Source organism: Orcinus orca, chromosome 2 (assembly GCF_937001465.1).
Source record: "Orcinus orca chromosome 2, mOrcOrc1.1, whole genome shotgun sequence".
In the NCBI taxonomy this organism is placed as follows: domain Eukaryota; kingdom Metazoa; phylum Chordata; class Mammalia; order Artiodactyla; family Delphinidae; genus Orcinus; species Orcinus orca.
The window spans coordinates 159,776,440-159,801,087 of record NC_064560.1 but is presented as its reverse complement, the minus strand read 5'-3'; the positions used below and the strand labels follow the sequence as shown (position 1 = coordinate 159,801,087).

Below are 24,648 nucleotides of genomic sequence, written 5' to 3'. Positions count from 1 at the left end.
AGGGTGGCCCGATCAGAGACAACACAGTGCACTGCTAGTGCTATCTGTTAGAGGGAAAGTTGGAACAAATGGCTCACCTCAGGCAGCTTAGACCAGTTGAAGGATTTCAGGGCGTTTGTGGGCTGAGGAATGTTCTTCTTCTTGAGTGCCAGACCCAGGGGGGCACCGGGAGGTGGCATGACTCCTCCCAAGGGAGGAGGCCCTGGGGGAGGGGGAGGGCCCCCTGGGGGGAGGGGAGGGGGTGGAGGAGGAAGCGCTCCACCAGGCAGAGGCGGGGGTGGTGGGGGAGGGAGGAGGGGTCCGGGCACAGAGGAAGGAAAGGGCCCCCCGGGGGCTCCAGGCGATGCTCCACCGGGGAGTGAAGCGCAGACGGCCCTCTGAAAAATAAAAATAGGAAAAGAGGAGATGAACAGAAGAAGTAAATTCACTGGATGATATTTAGGGTCTGAAACTTTGCCTAACATGTGTATTATGGAGAAATTCACACATCTGAGAATGTGGGCTTAAAGGCGCAGTAAGTTGAGTGGCCTCGTGTGTGACACTCTAGGGCTCGTTTGCAAAGGGTTCACGTGTCTCTCACTTCTGGTACCATCCTCCAGTTTGGTTTTCATGAAATCAGTTTTCATGTTAAGAAGCTAATGTGATTTCCTTGCTCTTGTGAGAGTATCTGTATTGGAGAACAAATGCACACCTCCAACCACCTCTGCTAACGTGCACGGTAAGCAGAGGGAACAGGTTGCACCACCACCGTGATGGGTCAGGAGACGGTTCAGGCTCTATTGCCCCCAGCAGAGCTGTCTATTTAAGGAGGGGGGCTCTGGGATAAGGAGGCCTCAGCAGCTGCCAGCCATGGGAGACCCAGCCTGGGGCCCGTGAGCTCACCCTGCTGAGCTCGTGGAGCTGGGCCGTGAGGTCCGCCACCTGCTGCTTCACTTGCTTGTGCTCAGTGGTCTCCTTTTCAAGTTTCTCTTTCATTTTATTCAAGGTCTGCATCATCTCTTCCTTCTCCTGGGTCTTGGCATCGCATTCTCGCTCTTTCTTTTCCAGTTTCTGTTGTAACTCATTGTGCTCTACACATGAAAACAACTGGACATGAAAACGGTGAACTCTTCAAAGCTGAAGCATTTTCTCTAAACAGCAGATCGATTGAGGGTGATTGTGAGGCTCTTTATTATGATTTATAAAATCATTCCTCTTCTCCATCAAAGGGAGCAACTCATGGGCTCAATGGTGCTCGTGCTTGCAGGGGGCTTCAGATGAACAACTTTATCAACTACATTCTGTAAAAGGCTGAAGAGGCCCTCCGGTCACAGTTCCAAAGATGGAACACAGGCGTGAGCAACTATTTGTGGAGGTGAATGGCGCCTGCTTGGTATTTAATTTAGAATCCTGTCCTAGAAATGGCCCTTTAGTCACACTAGGGAAAATGACTATTAACAGGGCCTCTTTTCACAAGTTAGAAATGAGAACTAGACAAGTCCAGTGTTCATTAGCTGGGTTTGCTGGCTCAGGTCCCACTAGCAGAGGGACCTGAAAGGGAGGATCCTGCCCTGGGAGGAAGTGCTGCTGCCGGACCCAGGGTTTGTCTCAGTATGGAGTCATTGCTCCCACTGCCCTCAGAGGGCCCCTTGGATTTGAAGTGTTTTATGCGCTGGCAAACAATTATTAAAACTTGCGAAAGCAAATGTTATTATCTCATCATTAAACACCTTAAGGGTTTTAAGTTAAGTAGTACCTGCTGAGCATGAGAATCACGATAATACGCGGAGAAAAATATTAGCTCTCAGCTGTAGTTGCACTCACTCCCCCAATCCCGCGATAACGGAACAAGGCATCCCATTTAGCATAACGCTTACTTATGTTGCCAACACACCTCCTGACTCTAGCACTTACAGGAGTAATACTCTTTGGAAAAGAGGACTAATGAAGTTTAGCCTGCAGATTTTCATTTCAAATACTTGGCCCCAATCCCTAGTCTTTTTATACCAATAAACCCACTAGAGATAGAACCTACTGGGGCAGAGCTATACAGAGCTGGTCTCTATTCCTGAATTTGATAACATTTAAATTCTTGCTTTCTCTGTCTTTTACTTTCTCTCTTCTTAGTTCTCTAAAATCAGAGTTTGCAGAGAAGGTTCAAGTCACTAAAATCCTTGGAGTTTACCAGCCTTGGAGTTAAGATAACCGTCAACCCGCTTCTACCACTCTGTGGATGCTTCCCTGACTTCTTCAGCGACATCTAAAAACTACCCCACTGCATTTCACTTTCCTTCTTCTATCTCTGTTTCATTCCTCTTTGACAATGTAAGACCTGACTTCCTATTATCGGTCATTAGCCTTTGACAAATCTGGCCAAGCCTCAGAACCACCTGAGAGATTTTGACATTTCAGGATTCACAGACCACATTCCAGGGAGTCTGTTCTATAGATCGGGGCAGGGCTTAGGAACCTGTGGTTTTCAAATGCTCCTTAGAGGATTCTGATAAAGTGCCCGGTATGGGAAGCTCCAGCCTAAAGGATTATCTCCACAAATAGTCTCCATTTGCTAAGCTTTTATTCAGTACTTACTGGGTATCCGGCACTACAGAGAATTCTCCCCAGATATTCTCCACCTTTCAGGTCCATAGTACTTCCTGTCTCCTCACAGCCTCCACCCTCTGAGAAATTCATCAACAGGTACCCTATTTAATAGAACTTTGCTACTTGACACTTCCAGAGAAGAATGAATTTTACCGACAATATCTCCTTTTTTGCACTCTATGCATGACCTCACTTTAAACCATCCTATTCCTCCAGCTGATCTCGGCCATTTCCTCTTGTACCCCTCAACTGCCTACATGCTACAAAACTTTCTACCATTTACTAGGCAGCTAATAAATGCCAGGTACTATGCTAAAGTCCTAATATTTGTCATTTACTCTTCACAACAACCCTGTGAGTTAGATGTAATCTTCACTTTGCAGAGGCAAAGACTGGAGGGGTAAAGGACATGACTTAGCCTACCCACACAGTCAGTCAGGGGCAGAGCTGAGACCCAGACCCAGAGCCCAGCACCGTGCCTGCCCCATGCAGCCATTCAGTACATACCCACGGCATGAAGGACTGAAATGACTCCAAAGCTTATGTCCTAAGTACTCTCTTCAACTTGCACACCTGAGTCTCCATGCTCTAGGGTATATCCCTAAAGTACCACTCATTGACCATCTTCTCGGGTATAATTCTCTCTTTACCCTAACTTGTTGTCAATGTCTCTATTCTTTCTATAGCAGTTTCTGGAATTAATTTATAAAAATGTATGTGCAACCTCACTTATTTGAGACCTATCTGAATTCATATGAGGAACCCACAATATAACAGAACTTCATATTCGGTATTTTCCGATATCAGTGGTGAGCCTGCTTTTCTGCTCAATGGACAAAACGTGATGAGAGGAAAGGAAATGCTTCAGCATCTCTTGGACCATATTGTCAACACACTGAATACTATGGTGAGTGCTACTGTATGTCACTGGCTGTGAATGAGTCACTTGGACGGGGAAAAGGAAGTCAGTTAACCAGCACAGTGAAAGAGTAGTGGCCGGGCGTATGACTGTTTTCTCAAAGGGTCCAACTTTAATTTGCTAATATTTTGAAGAAGGGGAAGAGTTATACTTATTCTGTGAGTGGTTTGGCATGGTGACAGGCACGAATGACCGCCCCCCCCCAAGTCATTTGATGCTGAGAGTTGATATCAAAGACATATTGAGATACTCACCAATGGCTGGTCTGTTAATGTTTCACAACATGTACATCTCTAATGGTCAGTGATTTTCTGCATGATTTCTCTTTTTATAACTGGTGCCAAATTAAGGTCACGTGGAGAAATGGGCTGCTGAAACCAAGTTGCCTGTGCTTCTCTTTCAAAATTCTGGGTAATCCCTGCTGTCCCTGATTATAGTTCTTAAAATCTAGTGTGCTTTAAAGAGCAGTTATGGGGAAGGCTGGGATGAACGGTAGTTAAGAAAATTTGAATGAATGAATATTGAACAGTAAATGCTTCAAAAATGCTTCCAAAAATGAACGGTGGTTTAGAAAATTTGAATTAATGAACATTGAACAGTGAATGCTTCAAAAAATGATTATAATGAAAGGATAAAATATTTGGGAATCAACATGACAACTAAGATAGTCTGATTCAAGAAAAACCAGGCAAAATGCCCTGAAAACATGGGGGAGGGGAAAGGCTGTTTATACACCAAAGTCAATGAGAAGCATTAATGCGAATTTCTAAAATATACAGTAAGGAGAGTTGTCCAATAACCAGTAACATGACCTCTTCTCTTGTCAGGACCTCATCATTTACCTTTTCTCATTTTTTCTGCTTGTTCTTTCCACTGCTTAACTTCATTTTCATTAACCAACCTGTATGATAGTTAAAGGAGCATTCATTACAAAAAGCGTAAAAGGCCCACTGCTAAATGCATGCTCTCTAGGTAGAAAAACTGTTTAATGCAGAGAAAGTCCTCAGCATGCCTGAAACCCATTTTAAACCCAGATGTTACATATATATATATATTACATGTATACATATAGGAACTCGTATCTGACCTCTAGAACATTTCAGTTCTCCCAGCTGCTATTTTGAAGTAGGATAATACAAATGTCTTATACTGGTGCTATTATCTCAAGGGTAGCAAAATAAAAAGAAACTTACATCCGTACGACATTTTTAATATTAAAGTTTTCCAAGGGCGTGGAGTCAGGGTCCTGACCTTTGTCATTCTGGATAACTATTTGCTGTATAATTCTATCTAGGAGTAGCCAGTACTGAACGGTGTTGCCACTTCTCTTGTCTAAAAAAGAAAAGAACAGTGGAGATACTTCAACTGGTTTCAAAACTTGAATGAATATTTTTCAACAGTGGTCACCCGCCAGAGCCACAAAACCAGACAGATGTTTACAACCCTTCCCAACGTTTCTGGAATTCTGACACACGATGACCATTTACGTGATTGAGAGGCACTTTCTGCCCCCTTCTAAATGTGTTGTAAGGCATATATTTATTTTTAAAATCAAAGTGAGTTATAATTCGTTTCATTTTGAGAACTTCACAACACCCCTTAAGCTGTGCAGAGACACACTGGGCTGTCACAAAACTAAGGTTTGGAATCCCTGGTGTGCACCCAACCTAAGCCACACTGTTCAGAAGACAGAGCCCTTTGGATGATGTCCAAACATTCACAAACACATGCGTTAAGTCACAAACACACTCACAAGGCATTTGGAGGCAGTGGTGCAGGATGGACATGAAGTGAGGGTAAGCTTCACTGTGGGTCAGCCTCTTCCTGGTCAGCTCAAACATCTGAGTAGCACTTTTTGTGTCTATGTGAACCTGTTTCATATGAAAAAGAAATCTAAGTCAAACATCCAAGTTCTTCAATTCCTGCAAGGTAAGGTAAGCAATTACAAGGCAAATAGAAGCTAATCCTGCCACTTAGATAGCAAAACAGAAATCTGACTTTGCTCTTAGGTTACATGTCATCTCTATGACACACATTACAACAGGGACATTTGTGAGCTGCTGAGTCAAATTAGAATAATTGTAAGCACATGTACCAGTTCAAATCTTTTGGCAAATTCTAGTTCATCTTCATTTCGGAGCATTTCAAAAAAATCTAAATGCCTGAAAGACAATTAAAGAAAAGCTATTAAAAGTTGAACATCCTACAAACACAGGCACATAGGAATCAGGACATAAATACTAAGGCCTTTCCTAAAATTTCAGAGATATCTCTAAAAGAAGTACGACAACAAAATTTGAATGCCTTCTCTTAACTATGTTCTAAGGAAAGAAGACATCATCTGACTGAAATGAGATCACTACAAGAGACAAATCTGAAAGCCTAGAATGCGCAGCACATAGAAGACAATTCATGAAAGTTTATCAAATCCAAACACAACCAAATCCAGATTCTACTCATGGAATCTCTTTATGGAAAAACAAGCCCATATAACTAACTTGACTGACCACTGAATTAAAGATTACAAAAGAAATGTTCATGCCTTTCACTTATTCATTCAAATACTTATTGAGCCCCTATTATTGACTGGGGAATGATAAGTTCTGTGAAGACAAATCCAACAGCATAAAGGGGGTAGAGAATGATGGGAGGTGAGGTGAGGTGAAGAATATGAACACAGTGGCTGGAAAAGGTCTCTGCATGGGAAAAAGGGAAAAAGCGATTTGGACATCTGTGGGAAGATCTTTTAATGCTGAGGAAATAGCAGGTGCAAAGGCCCTGAGGCAAGTGTATTTTGACATGTTCATAGACTATCAAGGAAAAAAGCATGGTGGAGTGTGTGAATGAGGGAGAAGTGTGGTAGAAGGAAAGATCTGAAAGGTGGTAGGATATGTTAGAAATCGTAAAATGACTGCAGACAAGAGCAAATGAACAGGAAAGTGGAAATTAACATTCATAGAATGTCTATCAAAGGTGCCATGTGATTCCACATGTTTTATAGTCAGCTTTCATAATAGCTCTGCAGAATAGTGTTATCATCATCATCACTATTTCTTTACATATAAAAACAGTAAGGGGGCTTCCCTGGTGGCGCAGTGGTTGAGAGTCCGCCTGCCGATGCAGGGGACACGGGTTCGTGCCCTGGTCTGGGAAGATCCCACATGCCGTGGAGCGGCTAGGCCTGTGAGCCATGGCTGCTGAGCCTGCACGTCCGGAGCCTGTGCTCCGCAACAGGAGAGGCCACAACAGTGAGAGGCCCACATACCGCAAAAAAAAAAAAAAAAAAAAAAAAAACCCAAAAAACCCAGTGAGGTTCAGAAAAATTGAGTAACTTGACCAGAACACACAGCAGGTAAGCGGCAGGACTGGGATACGGATTCAAGCCTAATGCCAAAACCTACACTAAGTTCTCTACACAAGTGCTGCTTCTTTCATCGAGAAAATCTTACTATAAAAACATCATTACCTGGTCTAACATTTTGGTACAAGTTCCTTAGGTCACAAGTAGTTCACAGACTGGCACTATACACAAGGAAAACACATGAACTATCTCATAATAGTGTGACTTACCTATCTAATGTTGAATTTTCATGTTCCCTTAATTTATCTATTACAGGTTGAATTCCCAACATCAGAAATTCATAGCGAAGATGAAGTCTAAAGTCCAAACTTTCCTGAAAGTAAAAGGGTGATGGAATACATTTTTAAGCTCTTTAGACTACACAGTTGGTAATCTTTTTTTAAAAATTATTCTTTAATAATATATGTTTTAAATTGTGGTACAGAGGCTCTTACCACTCCTGCGCCTTGGCTTAGCACTGCATTGATGAAGGACATGATGGCAGTCTTGAGACTCACTTCATCTCGATACCGCCCCGTGCTTTTATCCAAGTCATTAATTAATGTCTACCAAGGATACAGATGTAAAAACAAAGGACCGAATAGTTACTAACCGTACACTCATTTTATTAATTTTTTAATACTCTGAAGTTAATTTTTAAAAGCTTGTGTTTAGTCAGCATTACATTGATCCACAGAAAGCTACCTTTTTTTCCTTAAGATTAGTCCTAAAAACTCTACTTTCAAAATTCTTACATCATATATGTTTACATATACATGTATACAAAGTACAAAAGACTGTGCTTCGTTAACTCTGCTTACTTTTTATATTTGAGTATAAACCATGTGGTGATGTAATCTCACTGTTTATATCGATACTACATCAAGACTGGCAACACATAAAATTTTCAGGGAACACCCATTTAGTGGATCAAAAAGTGTTTTATATAATGTGTAGGAAGCAGGGCTACATTTTTAAGTTCAGTACAGTAGTCTCCCCTTATTCAGAGGGGATATGTTCCAACATCCCCAGTGGATGCCGGAAACCATGGATAGTACTGAACCCTATATATATTCCTATATAGACTATGTTTTTCCTACATTAATGGCTGGGTGTTGTATACAGTGTGGGTATCTAGAGAAAGGGATGATTCACATCCTGGGAAGGACTGAGCAGGATGGCACAAGATTTCATCATGTTACTCAGAACAGCTGCACAATTTAAAGCTTATTTCTGGAATTTATTTCTGGAATTTTCCATTTAATATTTTTTAACCGCAGTTGACCTCAGGTAATTAGCACTGTGGAAAGCAAAACTGCAGTTAAGAGGGGGACTACTGTAAATCCACAACCTCAGATTGATCAACTACAGAAAGAACATTCTACTCTCTACCTAAGAAGAAGGAAATGCTTGAAGTCCCATCGTGAATGCTCACCACAGGGGAAAATCTCAAGTTAACATTCCCCCTTCGGGGCCAGGAAAGGCACTGGTCTTAAGGCAGGAATGAAGAAGTGGCGAGGAAGCACCTACCTGAAAGCGGGTTCTCTCGCTGGCGTACTTCTGGTAGTGCAGCATGGCCTGCAGAACCTTCTTGTGGCCCCCGGGAACCAGGCACACAGCGCCCAAGATTTCCAGCACAGCCACCTTCGTCTTAATGTTCTCTGTGCTCAGACTCTGAGCAATTACATTAATACTCTCAGAATGAGCCAGGACGTGAGCCCGACCTTGAGAGTTGTTCATTAGCGCCTTTATACATCCAATGAGAGAGGTATGTATTCGAGACTCTGAGGTCTCGTAGTCCATGGTCTTTAGAAAGTTGAGAATACATGACAGGCCGTCCAAGTCAATGAATCGGGTTACAAACCTGTCACGAGGAGAAGGTTAAAATGTATCAGACTTAAGTCTTTTTGGAATATTTTAATAGCCCTTAACAGAAAGGTTTAGGGGGCTGGTGGGCAGGAGAAAGTAAGAAGATGTAGTTCCTAAAGTACCCAAAGGCTTACATGAAGTCTTCTTAATTGGAGGCCTCCTCCTTGGCCCAGACCCAATGGTCAGGTCTAACCAGAAGTGTGAAAAAAATCTCCAATTGAGTTAAAAAGAACTTAACCGATATGAATAACCAATGAACAGACCTTATAACCACAGAAAACCAGGAACAAGAAGACATTCAGAATATTCACCTTAGGTTAAAGTCATCTGCTGATCCTGTGTTATGATAGCATCCAGTCCTCATGCATGTTTAAGTGTTGACCACTGACCCAGGCATGCCCCATACCAATGAAAAGTCAAAGACCATCCTTAAACTCCAGGATATTTACTTGCCAAACAAATGATAATCTATCTCCTTAGTTTTATAGCAAAAACCTTCTTTTGTATGGCATGCTATATGGAATCCCAATATATAAAACAAATAAAAGCAATACTTTATTACTGTACATTAATTTTTTGATATTTATAGCACTTATTTAACTGTAAAGTCAATCAATGAGAATAATTCACAATACACATCTGTAGGTTAAGCCTCTGAAAAGTTCAAAAGTAACATAACCTGTTGATGTGACTACTCCAGGAATTTCCAAACTTATTTAGCCTTGGATAACCATTAACATCTGAGAATGCAGAACACACATAGAGAGGGAAACACTGATCTTGTTAGGATAGATTAGAAAACTTTTGATATACTACTGTATATGATTTTTGAGGAATCAGTACATTTTTTCCTAGCATTTTATAGTCAAATATAGGGAATTTTATTTCTCAGCTATTTCATCCAACCACATCACCCAGACCTAGCCAAGCTTCATTCGTAGCACTAGTGCTGATGAAATGCACCTGTAAGCACCCCCATATCCCACCAAACCTTAGAGGATTAATGGAAAATGAACGTGTGGGAGGCACACAGTAGAAGCTGATTGCTCATCCATTTCTTTTACAACCGTTTTATTGAGATATAACGCACATGCCATAAAATTCATACTTTCAAATGTGTAATTCAGTGATTTTTAATATATTCACAGAGTTGTGCAACCATGGTCACTATCTGATTTTAGAACACTTTAATTATCCCCAAAAGACCATTTTCCTCTCTCCCTAACCCCAGGCAACCACTTATCTTTCTGTCTCTATGGACTGGCCTTTCCTGGATATTTCATATAAATGGAATCATACAATACGTGGTCCCTTGTGTCTGGCTTCTTTCGCTTTGCATAAATATTTTCAAGGCTCATCCATGTCGTAGCACGTATCAGTCCTCCATTCCGTTTTAGGGTTGAAAAATATTCTGTTTTATGGATATGTTACATTTTATTTATCAATTGATCAGTTGATAGAATTTAGGTGTTTCCAATTTCTGGCTATTATAAATAATGCTAATATTCGCACACAAGGTTTTAGGGACATGTTTTCATTTCCCTTGGGCTATATATCGAGAAGTAGAATTGTTGGCTCATATGGCAACACTATGTTTAATATTCTGCGGAAATGTCCAACTATTTTCCAAAATGGTTGCACCATTTTACATTCCCCACAGCGATGAATGAGGGTTACAATCTCTCCACATCTGCACCAACACTTATTAGTTTCTGCCTTTTTGTATTTTAGCCACCTTCATGGATGTCTGCATATCTTTTAACCGAAGAAAAACAATTTATTGAATGTTCAATGATTAAAGTATTTCATCCACGGTTCAATTACATGTTTTTAATTTAAGACTTCCTCAAGAGTTTGGCTATTGCAGAAAAATAAAGAAGAAAGGAAGGGAAAAAACAAGGGGAGAAGAAAGTAGAAAAGCAGAAAAAGAAAAGAGACAAGTAGTACACGCTACCCAGTATAAAAATTACCTCATTGGTTTCGTCCTTAGTGCTGTCTTCAAACTCTCTATAGTTTTACTTCTCTCTTCTTCCTCTTCTTTCTCTAAAGCCAGCAGAGATTTTCTCTATGCAAAGAAAACTAAAGTTACTTCTTCAATTTTTGTTTTAATTATAGTACAAGTAAGACAAGCCCACAGATTACATGCTATCACTTTTAATACAAATAATCAATAATAATATGACCAAGATTTACTACAAGCCAAAATGTAGACCAAAAGCGCCAAGAATTCCACAAATTCATTCTCTGTACTACAAGTTACTTCTTTTGAATTTAAATAAAGTTTTAAGAAAATGTTGAGAAATCTTAGTAGAGATTAAGTTGTCCAAACACTTGTGTAACTATTCTATAACTATACTCTGATGAAGATATTACTATTTATTTGATAGAAAAGGGAAGATTAGACCTATAGTTAAATATAACAATCTGACAATTAAAGTTAACATTATCACACTATCAAAGAGAGGCAGGCAGCAATCTTTCCATGCTCTCTCTTCCATTTCTCAGTCAAAAAGTGTAATCTTAAAAAAAAAAGTGTAATTTTTTACATTTTTTGTTACATCCAATTATTTTTTAAGAGGAACGATTAAATTGGACCTGATACAAAGATAGACAATTCCTTTGGAGTAAATGCTTAAGTTTTAGAAATGATTAAGGTTCATAGACTTGTTAAAAAGTCTTTTCCATTCCTTTTATGCCATGATCACCTAAATGTACTAAAAGTATCGCCAAGTCTTATGGCCCCAGGTGCTTCTACCCCACGGAACCACAGGTCCCTTGCCTTCCTCCTACTCTTAACATGTGCTTGTCCAGTCTCAGTCTTTTTACTTGTTACCCATTCTGACAAAATGCATGGTTGGGAGACAGATTGGGGTACAGAAAAAAACATCTGGCTCTTATCCACGTGTCTCAATGGTCCAGTCTCTCCCTTTCTTTCAGGTCCACACATCATCAAGGGGTGACTTTACTTAATTTTTTTCAAGTTAACAGTACAAGCATTAAGTAACTAAATGCTAACAAAAACCTAAATTTGACTTCACACTTAGGATGGTGAAGCCCAAAGCAAACATATATCAGTATCATTTATGGCAAGTGGAATAAAAATCAGTAAAGTCTTGTTTTGTAAACTTGAATTGTTTCTGCTAAAGCTGCCCTCTTGCTGGTGATGCGCCCGGACAGCTGTCACCAGAGGATGGTAGGGGAAGAGGCTGCATGCAGAAATAGCCAATGAATTTCTTCACAGCTCCGTGAGACCCATATCCTGGAAAATTGAGCACAAATCCAGCCAAGTACATTTAATCTCCTGTGGCACAGCTGAACTTGTTCAGACTCTTAAGCAATCACTTTGAATCTGCAGCCCAGAATCAAGACTTTTATGAACATCACTTCTTGTTCCTAAGCTTAGTCACCCAAACCTCCCAAATTAAAACTACACACGTTTCTTATTGTGGTTCATTAATACTAAATAAAGATGCATATATTTATCCTTTTAACAATCTTGGAGAGGGTGTAACCTCCAAATAAAGGCAGACTACATAAAGATTCTTCCTAGCAGAGTTAGGAGATTTATGAAAAGTCAAGAAAGTTAAATTGGAATTTCCTTCCCCAATATAAGGACTATTACTTTCCTCTCAAAACAGAAGACAGTATACTCTTCTCTGTGTGTAGTACAATGAGAATTGAATCTAAGATTGTTTATTGTATTGAGAAAGTCGAGGTTACGGAGATGAACCTGACATTCTAATGTGACTTTTCTATTAGAAATTTTCTATTAGAAAATTCTATTTCGAAATAGAATAATTTATGTGGAGTCTCAAGTTTTCAAGCTTCACATTTATGGAGAAGTCTAAATTTGCAGCTTTTCGACAGAAAAGGGGATCTGCCTACATTTCTGAAGACGGCTGCTAGGCCAGACATCCAGTATGCACCTTGCCATACACTGGACTGGCTTGTGGCGGCCTCCTTGGGTGCTCTATGCACTTACTAAATCCCTGTTCACATGAGGAGTGGGCAAAGGACGAAGTGCATCCTAGCAGAGGATCTTCCAGTCAAAGCTGCTAAGGTTTACACTGGAACATGCAGGGCCGAGAGAGATGCGCAAACCAGGCACAGAAATCATTCCTGGTATGGAGTCTGGAACTAAGTAAGCTCCTGTTTGAAATATCTCATTGGTGTGAAATCAATAAGCCAACCCGCTAAGCACACTGAACTTCACCTCACATCCTTGCTCCCTGAGACTGCACGCAGAAGCCACACACCAAGAAAGCCCAGGTCCCTCTGGAACACGCACTCTTTTATTATATTGTTTTTCACTCGTTAAAAGCCAGCAGATCACTCAGGGGTCCTTTAAAGAACAAAGCATTCTTGTTATGAAGCTTCCGCAAAGTAACTGAACTTGTTCCACAAAGGGCTTCACAGACCAGTAAGCGCTGCGGTTCTCAACCTGGACTGCTTATCAGACTCTCCAGATGCTTGTCCCACCTCAGAAAAGCTGGGGGTGGAGGCGGGGGGGTGGGGGTGGGGGTGGGTGGGGGTGGGGTGGGATTACCAGGCCTCTTTCACGTGCCAAAGGATTTAAAAAACTGAGTTAGTGAGAGGCAAACTGGAAAGGAGTCTCTGAGTTTAGACTGATAGGTTTAAATTCCAGCTCTACCACTTCCAAATGAGATGACCTTGGGCAAGGTAACCTTTCTCTGAGTCTCAGACTCCTTATCTATAAATAGCACTTAGAGGATAGGGTGCTTGTAAGGATTTAAAACAGCATGTAAAGTGCCTGTTACATGAGGCACACTCAACAGCAGTAGCCGCTACTGATGCTGAAGACAGTGGATGATGAAAATGTGGATAACCCCCCCTTCGACAATTCCCAAAGCAGACAGCCAAAGAGCTTAGCTGCCAGGCCAGGAAAGGATCTGGAGGAGTCATGTGCCTTTCCAGTCCCCAGGGATAATGTCTTAGGATTTCTGCTGTGTGCTGCCAGGAATTCTCCAGAGAGATTGGCTAGAACTATGGGAGGATGTGGTGGCCACAGAGAGGGTGAAAAAACCAGAAAACTCAGCGTAGAGTTTCTGGTCTCATCAGGCCTCCTTGCTCCTTTACAGATGCAAGAGTGGTGAGGCCTCATTATTTCATCACCTGTTGTAATGGCTTCTACCCTTAACCCTGGAACGATGCTGGCTCTGTCCTTCAAGCATTAGAAAGCTTTGTGAGGTGTTTAACCCATAAAGAAGAGCAAAGTGACAATTTAAGAGCCTGGAAATGATACTCTTAGAGAGGGCTTTCGATTAGGAAGCAAATATAATTAAAATGTAGATGACTCATGAATGTAGCAAAAGGTTGTCCAAGGAGCTAGATGAAGGAGAAGGGAGGCTCTTGAAGAAGTGTCACATACCAGCACATCACACACCCTCTAGGGCAGGAAACGAGTCAGGCTGAATCCAGAAAAGGCATGGAGTAAGTCACTAAAGGACAAATTAACCTAACTGTCCCAAAATTTGAAGAAAGGAAAAATCCATGTTATTTAGTACTTCTCCATTGATAGAAGTGAATTCATTAACAAAGGAGCAACTTCCCTTGTTAGACATCAAATAAGGCTGACTTAATTAGAAAGAGAGACAGCCTGCCTGACCGCTTGTTTTTACCCTAACAGCCAAGAACAAGAATTCAGAAAACAGGGACTTCCCCGGTGGCGCAGAGGTTAAGAATCCGCCTGCCAATGCAGGGGACACGGGTTTGATCCCTGGTCTGGGAAGATCCCACGTGCCGCGGAGTAACTAAGCCTGTGCACCACAACTATTGAGCCTGCGCTCTAGAGCCCGCGAGCCACAACTACTGAAGCCCGCACTCCACAACTGCTGAAGCCCGCATGCCTAGAGCCCACGCTCTGCAACAAGAGAAGCCACTGCAATGAGAAGCCCACGCACCACAACGAAGAGTAGCCCCTGCTCACCACAACTCGAGAAAGCCGGCGCACAGCAATGAAGACCCAACACAGCCAAAAATAAATAAATTTTTTTAAAAAATTCAGAAAATAACCTTTATGTGCAGGAATTGTAAATGACTCTATATTATAATTGCTTTGGCGGATGTAGAAAAATCCCTGATGGTTATCACAAGACTCATGTTCTGATAACATATTCATACAAATGCTGAGATCACTCTTTTCTCATCTTTGCTGTTGTGTAGAATGCCTGTTATAAGGACTTGGTGGTTATTTTCTGTTCTTTTCTGCTGTGCTTTTAGAGAAACCCTTGGGGCAAAAGCTTATGCAGTTTCTTCTGTAATTTATACAGCCCTGTTTACCATGGTGCTTATTATTCATCATGTGACAGCAGAAGAAGCATCTTCAAAGAAAAAGCTAGAAAAGAGGAAGTTACTAAAAGTCAAGGCCTCTGAAAATTTAGCAAAAGTGTGAATGATTCACATATAGTAGTCAGTTTTTAACTGTTGCAGCAGCAGCAAAATATTAGACAATCTAGAATGTTTGTTCTAAGTGACAAGAAATGAATTCTCCACAAGGGCTCTGTGGATGGCAGGAAAAGGAGAGGTAGAGAAAGTATTATGGAAGTTATCATCTGCTTGAATATAATAAACTCAAAGTTGAGCCTAACAGATTAACTCTTAAAATCGTGTGTCCACGGAGGCAAAGACTGCTCTCCTGTGAGCAGCCTCCAAGCTTTATCAATGTGAACAAGATTCAGCCTATTAAGGCTCGAATGTTGATGACATGTTTTCTGCTGTGTATTTTTGCTGGATCGACAGACGCCCCTAAGCAGCTCAAAACTCTGACATCACAGAGACATCTATGTGATCAGAATGCATTATTTTAGACACTGAGAATGCATTTTCATCAATTACTGAACCAAAAATCCACATACTGAAGATTTCCCAAGGATATCTCAGCATTATCATTATTATGCCTTTCCACTAAACCACGTATTCCATGAAATTTTTTCTTATTTGTACGAGTAAAAGAGTACCTTCGTACCCTCTAAGATCAAGAACCCAGGAACTAAGTCCTCCGTTTAAAAAAAAAAAAAAGGATGAGAACAGTGAAGGGATAGTTTCATTGTACTATTCTTAAATAGTATTAACTTTTAGAATGGTGCTGCCCTATCAAAGTTCCAAATGATTGGTAGGAACAATTGCAAGTTAAAGTTGAACAGAGGCCAGATTTATGATTACATTTCCTCTAATAACATTAAACTCACTTATATTTTAGTATGTGCTGATTTTATTTAAAACATACTGGAAAAAAATCATTTTGCCAAATACCACTCCTGCCTCCCCTTTCTCCCCAACACTGAGCGTTTGGAATAGAGTTTGGAAAGATAATGACATTTGGTGGTTCTTACTCAAGTGAATACTTATTGTGCAACTGTGCGCTTTGTACTAAACTTGCATTTTAAACTGTGAGTTGAAGAACAGAAAGGATACCTACAGCAGCCATGGAATTGAGCTGATCAATGTAGAATTCAGGCCAACTTGTTGCTCCCTTGTTTTCTTCCTGGTCCTAAAGAGAAAGAAAAAAAAAAGTGATATACCACCAGATGTATATACACAACAGCCACAAGCACATCTGACTTCCAGAGCCTCTAGACAATGGCCCACACAAACCATTAGAAGACACTGAGATACAAGATATTTGTCTTTTAATGTTAGCTTTAAATCATCAGACTGTCCCCTTGATCAGGGTTGTCTTCCTGATCCAATTTCCACAGAGAGTGCTGAAGTCAGAATTAGGTGTGACAAAGGGGACATTTTCTGAACCAGCGTTCAAGGGGAGTTGACATGGGAACTTAGCCACACATGGTATGATGCTGTTTTCCTTCAGGGGCGCAATAACATTGGGAAGGGCTCTGTGTTTGTTGCAAGGACAAAGGATCTCTAGGTACTGTGTCGCACTGAGGACGGTATTGCTGCACTACACGTCTGGATGAAGTCCACAAAAGAGGAAAAGCTGCCTTTAACCATGACCACAGTGGGATTCCCTGGCAGCGCAGTGGTTAAGAATCCGCCCACCAATGCAGGGGACACGGGTTCGAGCCCTGGTCCGGGAAGATCCCACATGCCGCAGAGCAACTAAGCCCGTGTGCCACAACTACTGAGCCTGCACTCTAGAGCCCGCGAGCCACAACTACTGAGCCAGCGTGCTATAACTACTGAAGCCCGCGCGCCTAGAGCCTGTGCTCCGCAACAAGAGAAGCCACCGCAATGAGAAGCCTGTGCACCACAACGAAGAGTTGCCCCCGCTCGCCACAACTAGAGAAAGCCCGTGCACACCAACGAAGACCCAATGCAGCCAAAAATAAATAAATAAATAAATTTAAAAATGACCACTGGACTTGGCCAATTGTCAACTGGACTTTTTTCCATTAGTTTGTTCAGACTCCAGCAGACAGTAAAAATTTTGAAGAAAGGTCTCATTTGATGTGACCAAAAGTAGATGATACTGCTTCAGATGAGGAGGTAACATAAAGCCCGACATTGGATGGAAGGTAACAGAAAGAACATACATTAGTCCCAAGTCCAGCCCTCATGCCATGACAGCTTGTGAGTTTGAGAAAATGTAACATACCTGAACTGAAGAGAACTGAAACCCAAGGAATTCAGGGACCCATTCCTAAACCGCTCCAGTCAATCCTGCATCTTACAAATCAGGGTGACTTGAAGCCAGCACCAGAGCCCCCAGAGCTTCTGTGGATGGGCGCTCTGTGCCAGCCTGAGCTCACACCTCCCCCTCAAATCAGGTGGCTGTGGCCTCTGCTCCATTGGAGCATTGAGTCCACTTGAAGATGGCATTGTGGTGGGAGATTTCCATGCATGTTTGCAAACCTGTGTGGCTCCAAGTCATTTGTGTGACCAAACAAACTTGAAGGGGAAAATTTCAGCTCTTCTCTAACTTCACATTCAGAGAACACCTTAGTATAATCGGCATCTCCTGTCCCCTTGGAGAAGAGCTGGGCCAGGTACACAGAGCTGCTACCAGACAATGAAGTAGTTACTACCTATTTACTATGTCAGGATCCCCATCCTTGGGACACCGGCTTCAAGGTAGGGCTATTAATTTCAGTCCTACACTCTACCTAAAAGAAGAGAAACAAACTTTCTCTAAACAAATCTTTCTAGGCAGGTCTACTCTAGTGAGATAAAAGAAACAATTTCAAAACTAGTCTTTAAGTAGCCAGGAAAAGGGGGCAAAGTAACTGTTGCTTACAGTGCCTTGAAAGCTGGCAGTAACTGATATCTGAACTCAGGGAGTTGCATGAATTTCATCTGGAGACAGAACATCCCAGATCATGGGGACAAAGGCTAGAGCAGCAGCTTTGAAGTTGGACTGGATTACACTTCCATGGCTTTAAAAAGCTTAGGAAATCTGATGAGTTTTTAGAACAGCCCCTGATTATTATTTAACATGTTAATAAAATAGCTACAATGGTAGCGTAAATGCTGAACACTTCTCTCCTATTAAAATGGAGTATTAAAGTTTGCAAAACCCCATTGTTACCAATGTTTTCAGCAAGCCAAAACCCACAGTGATATTCAATGGTATTTGAACCTATAAAATGAAATAGAAGGTGCCAGATCTTTCTACTCCCTCAATCTAGGGCAAATTTCCAAAATTACGACAAAATCACATCCCATGTCTGGGGTCCCATGAGAGCCTGCTGTAAGCTATTAAGTCCTGGTTACTGAAAAGAGATCATTTTAGAAGCTTAAGATTAGTATACAGAGAGAAATCTCTACACTCTGAAAATGCTTTTAAAATAATGTAAACAGATTAAGAGTAGATCTAGATACTGCAGTCAAAATAAGGGGAAGAAAGCTTCATTTTTATTTTACATGCCCCCAGTGCTGAGAAAATCAGATGAGCTAACATACGTGAAAGCTTCTCGTAAAAATACTAAGTGTTATCACTACATCCCTGAGGGCGGGAGGTACTCCTCAGAGTTCTTCATTTTAGCAGTGTATTTCCCTGGTCCTTCTATACAGATGTGTGCTACAGTAGCCAAGAGAAGCTCATCCCTGTGAACCAAATCTCCCCCTCCTTTGTGTGGCTTCTGGAGTCTGCAGTGATACACAGACACAGGCCAGAAGGATCTGAACGCAATTGTTCTCCGAGGTCCCCGAAAGAGCACTGGACACAGAGACTTGCCAAGGGGGAGACTTTCTCCTAAAAAGTCCATGAAAGAGATCACTGATGGAAGGGTAACATGTATAATATTCCTGGAAGGGTGGGTCCTCTGTATTACTAACCTCAAACACGTATTATTCTTTGAGTCATCTGTCTTGGTTCTATTTACTTGTTCTAGAGAAACAAGTGGAAAAATACACAAGCTTGTATAAACTGTACTACTGTAGTTGTAATAGAAGCAACTGTAATATCCAGCACATACAGAGCTTACCATGCATCAAACGCTGTTCTACTCACTGCGCTCTTCATTTAATTTACCCTGTGAGGTAGATGCTGTCATTATACTCATTTTACCGAAGAGGAAACAGAAGTAAAGGGAGGACAGATGTGTTGCTAAAGGTCATCCTGCTGGAAATTCAGAGGCAGTGGGAAAGAATCATGGCAACCTCTTTCCTAAGATTAGACCTCAGGTTAACCACAAGCAATACACATTGAGTGCAAAGCTGGCTTTTCACTCTTCACCACTTCATTATAAGAGACTCAAACATGGTTAGCGGCCAAAAATGAGTTCACCTCTCCCTAAACCCTTAGTGCTACTTTTGCTACATTCAACATTTCTGAATATTATTCTAAGGCCTGATGTCTTACCCGGGCTACCTCTGAACCCTCTCTCTAGACTTTCTGTGGGAACTCTTCTGCCCCTCTATCAACACCTCATCTATCGTTGTAATGTGTGCATGCAGACAGCACTTAAGAAGCTTTTCCCTAACTTGTTCTCCCGTTCTGTTATACAGGTCATGTTATCGGCTGTCTTCATGGGGATTTCTCAAGAGCCCCTGAAGATGAGCCCATAGCACTGACCAGCTGTGGACACTGAAATTGTAAACAAAACCCTCACTAAACCGTACCCCTCTAACCCTACTTTTGGCTACCTATTTCAGTGATTCCATTAGAACTTTTCTCTGATAAGCAAGAATACTGCCTTCATTCTGTTCTTTTAAAAAGTTGCTTTTCCCCTCTCTTTTAAAACAGTTTGTAGGTAACCCTTAAAGACACCTAGAGAAGGTTGTCCTATGGGAATACAAGTTCTAGCAATCACATTAAATGCTCTTTTCGTTCTACCTACAGAATGGATAATTCATATTAATATCTAGTTTTGTTTCTTCTTGAAATGTAATAAGCATTTAAGATATATGCCTATCTTTAGAGGATCTATTAAATTAATTAGAATTGAATTGATATAAACATTTTATGTTATTAAATTCTCCACTGATAACTGGTTTTTGAGAATATGTGCAAACATCACTTATATTCAGAGAGATGGTATGATGGAAAAATGACCAGATAGGCCATGCAAAGATGAGGTTCCAGAACTTACTTGTTGGTTTATTCAATCAGCATCTCTTGCTAAGCTTGAATATCTTTGGGCCTTGTTTTTCTTCTGCTCAAAATAAGAGGTGAGACTAGACCATTTCTAAAGTCCCTACAAGCTCTAAGAGTCTACATGCCTCTAATAGTGAGATGCCATGGAAAACACAGTTTGTTACTATATTTAGTTTGAGGGCCCAATTTTTAAAATCAGTAATTTAAAAAAAAAATTATGTTGTTCAGTGACTAAGTTACAAAACCCTTAACTTTCAACAGCTAATTCCTTGACAAGGTAATTAGAGGGGGAAAAAAACTCCTCAACGTTAATTATTTTATTATTTGTCTAATCCAACTCATCCTGTTTTCTTAGTAGCTTGATAGTCATCAATAAGAGAGTATTCATGGACAAAATTTCCTGCTGGATGGGCACTTTGACACTACCTTTGCTTTCAACCTGCACTGACTACAGCTTTAACCTCTTTTCTTGGTTTTCCACTTTGCTCCTACAATCTCAAACTCTGAAAAAACAACAAAACAAAAAAACTCTTTGCTAGTAAAGGGAACTTGTACAGTGCAAGGGACCTTCAAGAACATTGATTTTTTTTTTTTGTCTTTTTAAATCAGGCTCTAATCAACCAACTCAATTAGAACGTAAAGAAATACATAGTCTATTTCTAACCTCACTTCATTTCCGACTGACACATTATTCACTCCATATCTCTGGTCAGTGGCTACTAAAAAAAAAATCCAAGAGATCCTCCCCCATTCTCTTTAAATGTTCGACAGTACATTTGTTTTTCTCAGCATCAGTCTGCCCATAAGAATAAATTTTGCATTATTCATTTGTCTGCACTCTTTCTGAAGTAAGCATTCACAGCTATATCCCAGACTTCTGTCTCTCGCTTCACTACCCTCTCTCTTTCAATCCAAGCTGACCGTATTCCACTTCTTCTACCACCATCAACAGACAGGCATTTGAATCCTCAGCCACTCGCTACCTTAAGTGACTTCTAGGCAGGCAAGGTAAGTAACCTCTGCATATGACTCAGTTTTAGTTTCCTTTTCTGTAAAAGGGGTGCCTACCTCATAGGGTCATTGTGAGGATTTAATAAGTTAATACAAGTAAATAAAGATCTGGGAACAGTACACACAGAAGTGCTCAATAAATGTTAGCTAGGATGATAATGATACTCTCTAAGGATCTCCAGCTATGGCTATTCTAAGTCCTTGTTACTAGGACTGAAAAAATTGGAGCAGTTTGGAGGTAAATTTTGTCAGTAATTGTTCACATTTAAAACACACACAGCCTTTATCAGTCTACTTTCAGGAATTTAGCCCATGATTACACTTGCACAGTTACATATTACAAAGATTTGTTTCACTGCAGTGCTGTTTGAATTAGCATATAATAAAGTTAACAAGTATATGGAAAGGGGAATGGTTGAATAAACTACTTTGTAGCAGTAGCAAAGAATGAAGTAGAGTTGTGTAATGATATTAAAAATGACCAAGTATATTATGAAGGGAAAAAATGCTTTAAAATATTATTTTCCATCTATAGAAAAAATATGTACACTACAGACAAACATTTCTGGAAATAGATATAATAAAATTTAACAATGGCTACCCCCTGGGTAGCAGTAGGAAAAGTCTTTTACTTATAAACTTCTGTATGATTCAAACTGTCATTTTACTAAGAACATGCACTATTTTCACAATTAAAATAGAAGTAAGTTTGAAAGCATTACGTGTTCTGTTAGGACAAGAGCTCTGCTTTTTCTAATGTTCTGTGTGACATGAGCAACATCAGGTCGAAACTCTGCAACATTTGCGGTGTTTCTGTTCTCTAACCCTGGGGCACCCCTCTGCTCCCTACAGCAAATTATTTTAAAACATTTCTCTAATTATCTCCTCTTACTGGATTTTCTATTTCTAAAACAGACTATTAACCCTAATATCAGCTGTTTATGCAGACAAAGAAATTGAATGATCTGGGCTAAGATGTATGTACCCAAAGCAGGCTAACACTTTCTAAAATTTCCACACTTACATATTTGTGTTGCAAACAATTTCTTGGTAGCAGCTGAAGTCTTTCAGTGACATAAGTGGGTCTCAAAGTGCAGTTTAAACATGAAGTCTTAACGTAAAGAATACTTCTTTTGAAATTACCACAGGGAAAATTTCCAATAGGATCAAGTAATAGTATGTACGACCTGGTACAGCTTTTCTTTAGTTTAAGATGCTCTTAGAAGGCCCAAAATAGGCTGTGCAAAGGTCAATCAATTGTAAAGGACACGTTCTGTGGTTGTTCACTAGACCACAAATCACAGGCAGAAGCAACATGCACTTGGCCAGCAAAGGCCATAAATATCCATTCAGTTACAAACCCATGAGGTTCTTAGATAATACTTGTTAGGAAATAAAGACACACTATTTAACCGTCTAGATTGGCTAAAAATCTTCTATAGCGATATATAATAGTACCATTAACTCAAAAACAGTAGAGACAAACTAAGGTTTAACTAAATGAATTTCAACAGCAGAAAGGTACTATTTCAGTATGATACAAAGTAAACTTCATTCTGATAATGTTCATTACAGAACAAAGGCAACTAAACACTAATAAAAACCTGTTCCCTTTTTAAAGAAGATTCTCTTAGAAAACATGTTAACTATGATCATATAGGCTCAAGAAATGCTACACCTTGTTAATGATCAAAATAGTCACCTGTTGCATTAAACTGTCATTCATATTCTGGATTTCATGGGTTCAGCCCCATATACTAATGAACACAACAGATGTTAAATAAATTCACTCTATACCTAGAATTTTTATAGAATACTAGGCAGAAAGGGCCAGACAGGTCAAAATATTTTATTCTATTAGGTATGTCTCCATGATGTGTGTGGCATCTAATAAATTCAAGTGAATGATAGGAAACAGATGACAATGTGGGTGAGACCAGGTCCAAGGAACAGGGAAGGAAGAACAGGTAGGATGGAAGATGGAAAAATATTTTGCAGAAGGCCTTGCTAATGACTTCTGCTAACTTTCCCTTCTAGGTCAATAGTAGTATAATTAGCATCTTCTTGAAAGATGGCCATGATGAAGTATGGTACAGCCAGCTTCTTCTGTAAAGGGCCTGATCATACGTATTTTCGGCTTTGTAGACCACAGTCTGTTAAAACTACTCAAGTTCAACTCTGCCCTTGTACAGCGTGAAAGCAGCTATAGATAACACTTAAAGAGTGAGCCCTGCCATGTTTCAGTAACACTTTATTTACAAAAACAGGTTGTTGGCCAGATTTGACCCACGAGCCATAGTTTGCCAAACCCTGTGCTATATTAAGCTTGGCTCTCAAGAGAGCGGGAGTACATCAAAATTCTTAGTTGGTCACCCACTATTTTCCATGCTTTCTCCTCTCCTCGAAGCCACTCTATGTCCAACAGCCCCAATTAAAAGTTAGGATGAGCACATAAGTGTGTGGGACTTGCCCAGTAATGTGCATTTCTGCAAGAGAAGGAGCAGGACCTGCCATGCCTGAAAAGTGTACCTTCTTACCAAGCTCGCTGCTTCCTGAAATCTCACTTTTAAAAACAGCACAGAATCATTAGGTCCTTTAAATCCTGATATTTGCCTCCAACTCTTTCCCTCTTGTTCTTCATTCATCGGGAAGAGAAAACCTTGTAGGGTCCACAAACCTGAACTCCTGAGACAGTAGCTTTACTCAGTCCTTCCAGCACTTACCTCTGACCCCTGGCAGTGGGCTGAAACTATATCCTATAACCGAAGTTTGCCAAAGGCAGGCAGTTGGTTTCAAAAAATACTTCCTATGTTGTCACATTTCAAGATAGTCATGTGGTTCCTGGGACTGCCAAGCCTGGTTACATTTTTTGGCCACTGCCACAATTACACATCCAATGCATCTGCTGCCCAAATCCGGTTGGGCCCACACAAGGACTGATTACAGAACAGCATCTTCTGCATCTGCCAGGAAATCCAACACCTCCTCCTAAGCCTAGAATGTCAGTCATTTTCTGGAAAGACTGGAGGGTGACTCGTGATAACAATGGCTTTCACATTTAGCATTTAGAATCACAGAAGAAGAGCAAACTTCCTTCCCCATTTTTCCTAATGCTACAAAACATCTGTATGTTTTTAAGGCAAGCCATCATGGAATTACATAGCTAGGTCTTTGACCCTAGAGACACCCTAGTTTGAGTTTCTCCTCACAGGGATCCCTTATAGAAGGTCACCGGCAGATGATCGATCATATGTTCTCTGAAAGAAGGCTTCAAAGGTCCACAATTGTTTGGAACCAGCACTCTCACCGACTGTCAGAAAATTCACCTCATAACTGAATTGACAGATGTCTTCTTGTAACTTCAAGCACTTGTTGGCCTTCGTTTTGCCCTTGGGAACTACATGGAATAAGTCT

At 40.6% G+C, this 24,648-nt stretch overlaps 1 protein-coding gene across 4 annotated transcripts in view; it reads right to left on the bottom strand.

The window, feature by feature from the left end:
* The window catches only part of DAAM1 (dishevelled associated activator of morphogenesis 1), a 179,479-nt gene that overhangs the window by 53,113 nt on the left and 101,718 nt on the right, over nt 1-24,648 (bottom strand). For all 4 annotated transcript variants that reach the window (XM_033404675.2, XM_033404674.2, XM_004279297.4 and 1 more), the window contains exons 4-14: nt 16,147-16,218; nt 10,679-10,773; nt 8,370-8,703; nt 7,295-7,405; nt 7,070-7,173; nt 5,595-5,661; nt 5,253-5,370; nt 4,693-4,831; nt 4,342-4,400; nt 883-1,070; nt 78-377 (exon numbers count right to left, since the gene is read on the bottom strand). In XM_033404675.2, coding sequence (XP_033260566.1) covers nt 78-377; nt 883-1,070; nt 4,342-4,400; nt 4,693-4,831; nt 5,253-5,370; nt 5,595-5,661; nt 7,070-7,173; nt 7,295-7,405; nt 8,370-8,703; nt 10,679-10,773; nt 16,147-16,218 — 1,587 coding nt within the window. The remainder of the gene's footprint in view (nt 1-77; nt 378-882; nt 1,071-4,341; nt 4,401-4,692; nt 4,832-5,252; nt 5,371-5,594; nt 5,662-7,069; nt 7,174-7,294; nt 7,406-8,369; nt 8,704-10,678; nt 10,774-16,146; nt 16,219-24,648) is intronic.